Genomic DNA, 6,000 nt, shown 5'->3' on the forward strand with positions numbered 1-6,000 from the left:
TATATCAAAATTATTTGATTTGATTATTAAATTACTTACACTATTTTCTGAAGTTAGACACTTACCATATGAACACAGCATAATGAGTTGTAAAAATGTTAAAAATTTTACCACAATTTACATTGTAAAATATTCGTGCTTGATTGTTTAATTATGCTATGCGCGTATGATACGTAGTGTAATCAAATTTGCATTCAAAGTACGCTTCGTATTCAACGAAAAAAAGGTAATGTTGTATAAAAGTGGTGTAATATTTATTATTCCATTTATCATTAAACGTAGCTTTTACCTCATTTCGGTGTGATTACTTTTAAAGACTTGTTTGACTGGTCAAATAAATTTTGCCTCGCTGTCTATTAGCATTTAAAAAACAACACAATTTACGTTTCTTGATAAAAAATATACATAGTATATTGGCTATAACAAGCCGTAATATCATGTTTTTATATAAAATCTATGTCTTGTCAGTGCCTGACAATATGCACCAAATTTACAAATTATAAATGTCAAGTATGCTAATGAACAACATGTACTTTAGGGCCTGCACTGTAGCGGAGTGTATATAATAATTTCACACAACTTCTTTTCAGGTACAAGACAAATTAGAAGATCTTCCAGTGCTTCCAAAACCAGTCACCAAAGAAAGTAAAGAACTCATCAAGGACTTGTCCGCACGCTGCACCAAATCAAAAAACAAAGAAGCAAAGGAACTGTTGGATCTATTGTCCAACCCGTTCCTTAAATCCCTCATCGAGTGCCACGACGAAGTAGCGCAAATCAGCGAAAATCCAAAGCCCGTGAAAACTGATCTTTCGAAATTATTTCCAGAATTAAACGGGATGACGGGGGAGGCGATAAGAATGGTGGGTGTCCGGAAGAAGGATGGGGAACCCCTCGGTTTGACGGTACGGGAAAATTGTGAAGCCATTTTGCTTAATTTTAGCGAATTGTATCTGTTGAATAGGTGCAATTAGATGATAACGACAATCTAGTGATTGCGAGAATACTCGAGGGAGGAATGATAGAAAAACAAGGTCTGCTCCACGTTGGTGATGTTATTTTAGAAGTGAACGGAACACCTGTAAATAGTGCCGAGGATTTGCAAACCGAAGTAGCAAAATCGAAGGATTCGGTCACGCTCAAAGTAGGTCAACCGAAAGATCCGGAAACTCATGCATCACTTGTTATGAACGGAACTACGAATGGAGTTGCTAAAAGACTTACGGTATGTCTAGGTCAAAATAAAAATTAAAAAAAAGTTGGTGGCGAAGGTAATGATTAATGAAGCAGTTGCTAAGAACAAAAGTCTAAAACACGGCGGTTTATGGTAGACAGATACACTAATAACACTATCGTTTAGAAAAATTGAAATTAAAACGCGACTAATAAATCTATTTTATAATTAGTCAAAAAAGTAAAAATCCTTATTTGGTCAAAGGGTTATCAGAAGATTAGTTAGGAATATAAAATTTAAAGTTTTTTACTTTACTAATCAAGTTTGATAATATTTATAAATACTTGTTTCAATATGGCTCTAAAATAGTGATATATAATACAAGCAGGAAAGGTAACGCTTCTTTAACTTCGTGACAAAATTCAACAGACTTAATTTACTAAAACACTTTAGTAACATTATTTTTTTAGTGCTACATGAGAGCGCTTTTTCAATACATCCCAGAGGAAGACACACTATTACCGTGTAAAGAAATTGGATTACCTTTCGACCGAGGCGATATTTTGCAAATCGTCGATCAAAGAGATCCTAACTGGTGGCAGGCCAAAAAAGTTGGTGGAGACGGTAGAACCGGTCTCGTCCCATCTTTGGAACTGGAGGAGAGAAGAAAAGCGTTCGTAGCACCCGAAGCTGATTTTGTGCATAAAATTAGCATATGTGGTGCAAGGATTTCAAAAAAGAAGAAAAAAATCATTTATCAATCCAAAAGTAACTGTGACTTCGATAAAGCAGAGCTTCTGTTATATGAGGAAGTTACAAGAATGCCGCCTTTTAAGAGGAAAACTTTGGTCCTCATTGGTACACAAGGTGTTGGGAGGAGGACTTTGAAGAATCGGCTGATTAATAGTGACCCTGAGAAGTTCGGGGGAGTTGTGCCATGTATGACTATAAATTACCATCTTTGATTTATTACAAATAATGTTTTTTTTTAATGTAGATACGACAAGACCACAACGAGTGTTAGAGGAAAGCGGTCAAAGTTATTTGTTCACGGATCGTGAATCTATGGAAGAAGACATCAAGCATTCTAAATTTTTAGAATATGGAGAATATAATGGTCATTTATATGGTACACATTTAGATTCAATCAGAGATGTTATAAAACAGGTAAGTTTTATTTACCATTTTGTATTTAAGAATTTATTGAGTGTTACGAATTTTAGGGGAAAATGTGCGTACTAGATTGTAGTCCGATGGCGTTAAAAATTCTTCACAATAGCTCAGAGTTTCTACCGTATGTTATTTTCATAGCGGCACCAGGAATGGAACAGTTAAAAAACCTTTATGACGTAGGAAAAAGCAATTCGAACTTACGATATTCCAGTCGAAATTTAACGGTAAGTTGTATTCAAATTTAATTGTAGGTAGATCAACAGGATTGTAGCATGTAGTGTGAATTTAGCGTAATTGTTTTGATTTTTTAAATATCTGTGCTAGATATCCATTGATATTAATAGTAATTTTAACAAACTTTAATTCCTTTTTGAGAATGTTTATTACCTCGCTTGTTTTTTTGTTGCATGATAGTTTGACCGCCAGAGTTCTATACGATACAGTTCACGACGAGCAAGAACACTTGAATCTTTGGCCTCCTTATATGAAGTAAGTATATAAAGTAGAAGTAATTTATTGATGTTGTGGATCAGGTTTGCTTAAAACCTGTTCCTTTTGCGTGATTAAAAACCAATTTGTAATATTTGCTGTTAAACATTTTGTTTGAAAATGGTTTTGAAGATGTATAAATATATTTTATAGGAAGAAGACTTAAAGCGAACACTTGAAGACAGCGCAAGTATGCAGAGAACTTATGATAAATATGTGGATCAGGTAATTGTTAATAACGATTTTGATGTTACTTTCCGACAAATCATAGAGGCCCTGGACACTCTAACAACTGAACATCAATGGGTGCCAGTCAATTGGATTTATTGATACTGCCATAATATTAAGTAATATAAGATCTTTTATTATAAGAAATATTTAAAGCAGGTTTTATAATATGTTTTGAAGGACCTGTAAATGTGATAAAACCCTACAGATAAAGTTATTTTCAGTTAAATTTATAATTATGCTACACTAAGGAGGTCTATTTACATTGCTTGTGGTTAATATTTGAGATATGCTTATTTAAATAATGTTGCTGTTGTTACTATTTCTACAGCAACTAACTGCCACATCACTTCAACTACAGGCACTGCAAATGACTCTAAGTCGTAGATTTGAGTGATAGTAAATATGTTTGTATGGAAATAATTAACTTTCACTAATAAGTTTTTATATATATATATATATATTGAGCTTGAAAAATAATTGGATAGTCAAAGTACTTTTGTATAGGTAGTTGGAGTTATAAAATAATCATAAAAACCATACTGCTTGTTATAAATACACGTAGTATACTGCATCTCAAATAGAATTCCTTCAAATTTTACTAAACATGTGTAGTTTTAAATTATAAAACACATTATTTACTGTTAAGGAGCTATATTCTATTCCAGCGATACACTGGGTTATGGTTAGATTAGGTTAGATTCAATTTTTAATGAAGGTTCGACGAATTATAAATGATTATATCGAAACACAATCGTACAAAATAAAATCTGTAACATCGGGTCCTGTAAATGTTACGTGTCAAAGTACTTAAGCATTTTAGTTATCACAGAAAATTCAGAATAGTCCATTCTGGAATGGACAGAGTACATAATATGTGTTTATTATTATGCGTACCTACATCGTATAAAGTACCTATAACTTCTAAACGTTTTATATAACCTGCAACTATCTTAAAGTGATTGCAACTTACATCTGCTACAAAAATTTAAACATTGTGTAGCTTTTACATTGAATAATATCGAAATTAAACTGTAGTTTGTTATATATTAGCGAAACTATTGTTATGTATTTCAAATGTTCTAAATGCACATTCGCCTGAAATCAGTTTGTACTCTCAATAGACATCACAATATACTTCTTAGCGTGAATTAAGTAGTTTATATAATTATATAATTTGTAAATGTAGCTATTCCATATAGATATTAAGAAAATTTGTTTATCACGAAGAAAGGTACAAAGCTGTGCAACATCGAATAATAGTTACTCTCACTGATTAGATAGAAAGTAAGCCTTACAATTAATTGCCTAACTAATGTTAAGTATATTATTAAATGTACATATATACATTGAGCAAGATATGAGTCACCCGTACTATGAAGTAGATTGTAGAATGAGTAAGTAATTAAATAACTCTTCTACAATTAGAATTTAGAATAGAATTGTGTTTGTTATGTAGGTGCTTTATATTATATCTTTTTAGCCGTCCAAGTGTTCAGGGAACTGTGTTTTTATGAGATTATTTATATTCAATGATCTTTTGCAATTATTATTAAATATTATTTTATCTTTATCATTATACAATTGCTACATTTAATGTATTGTTTAGAAATAGAATTTTATTTTTTTCTGCAAACTTTTATTACTACTTTTATTTCATTTAAAGCAGCGAAATGTGTTTCCCAGCAGCGACCCTTTTTATGTGCGCCCGCGATCAATAAAAGATCAGGATTCGGAACAAGAAAAGAAGAAAATATGCATAAATGTATAAATCAGTGAATACTAAAATGTTTATAAATACATATAATATATAGGAGTCTCTTTTAATTGAACGAAGCCATCGTTGAGTTTTTAATTTTAAAAATTCATGTTTTCATGCTTTACAGTAGAAAAAAATGTTTGTTCTTTTTTCTCATAAAAACTTTTTAACTATTTGGTTTTTCGTCTTAGCATCACTTTTTAACAAATGAAATACGTTTATATTCAGATACAATTGCGTTTATTATAGGGTGGATAATAACTAGTACGCCTACCGCACCGGAACTTCAAAAAACCACTAAAACCACGCAAAAAATGAGTGAAGTTTCATTCTATGTATTAGAGCCTCTAGGGAAAATAAATACTCCCGCGGACGTGGTAATTAATGTTGAAGTAGTTTGTGGTTCATTTCAGGTTGCTACCTAACAGAAGTTTGTTTTTTAATATCGACGTACTTTACGGCAGTGATAATTTTTGTTACAACAAAGTTTCAAACGATAATGAGGGGTCATAAAAAAGTTTCAAAATCTGACGTCTGCTGAGTTAAATTATTCACTTTCTTTAAAGACTATCCTACTGTTATTGGTATCATCACTCGCTGTCGCCAAGGCAGTTCTGTAGAAATAGCGTTAGAAATATAAATCGTGTTTGCTATCGTAAAATTGACATTTTTTTCGTTATTTAGTGCTTACGGGTAGTAGTGAACCGATTAAATTATTAAATCAGATTTTTATATTAATTACCTTTTGGATACATGGAAAATAATATATTTAGATTTTTAAAAATTGTTCTATCTTTTTAGCAAAATGGTTATAGGCATATATGTACATAGTTAACTTAACCAGTGTGTTCAATTGAAAAAGTCATCAACTTGGCGTTGTTTCTGTTGACAGAAATAGTTTTCCACATTGTCACCTGTGATCAATTACGGTTTAAGTTAACTGTAGACACACCTACTTCACAATGTTTACAAAAAACGAGGCCAACGTGATGATTTTTTCAATTAAATACCCAATACCTACACTTGTAGCTATTTTACATTTGCACTTCGCACTTTATTCACCCTGTACGTAATTCAAATACTTAGAAAATGTTCTCATTTGTTAAAAAAGATATTTAACCTAGTGTTCAGTTTACTAAACTACTACCAACTACTACCAGTAAAAAAATTAGAAAAA

At 31.7% G+C, this 6,000-nt stretch overlaps 1 protein-coding gene across 2 annotated transcripts in view; it reads left to right on the forward strand.

Moving 5' to 3' along the window:
- The window catches only part of Vari (varicose), a 59,438-nt gene extending 54,732 nt beyond the window's left edge, over nucleotides 1–4,706 (forward strand). For both annotated transcript variants that reach the window (XM_064057456.1, XM_064057457.1), the window contains exons 3-9: nucleotides 591–905; nucleotides 965–1,225; nucleotides 1,645–2,113; nucleotides 2,172–2,341; nucleotides 2,398–2,571; nucleotides 2,762–2,836; nucleotides 2,990–4,706. In XM_064057456.1, coding sequence (XP_063913526.1) covers nucleotides 591–905; nucleotides 965–1,225; nucleotides 1,645–2,113; nucleotides 2,172–2,341; nucleotides 2,398–2,571; nucleotides 2,762–2,836; nucleotides 2,990–3,166 — 1,641 coding nt within the window. In that variant the 3' untranslated portion in view covers nucleotides 3,167–4,706. The remainder of the gene's footprint in view (nucleotides 1–590; nucleotides 906–964; nucleotides 1,226–1,644; nucleotides 2,114–2,171; nucleotides 2,342–2,397; nucleotides 2,572–2,761; nucleotides 2,837–2,989) is intronic.
- The last annotated feature ends 1,294 nt before the right edge of the window (nucleotides 4,707–6,000 follow it).

This window comes from Zophobas morio, unplaced genomic scaffold (genome assembly GCF_036711695.1).
Source record: "Zophobas morio isolate AGI-343-1 ecotype UQ-CSIRO unplaced genomic scaffold, CSIRO_AGI_Zmor_V1 ptg000017l, whole genome shotgun sequence".
Classification (NCBI taxonomy): Eukaryota; Metazoa; Arthropoda; class Insecta; order Coleoptera; family Tenebrionidae; genus Zophobas; species Zophobas morio.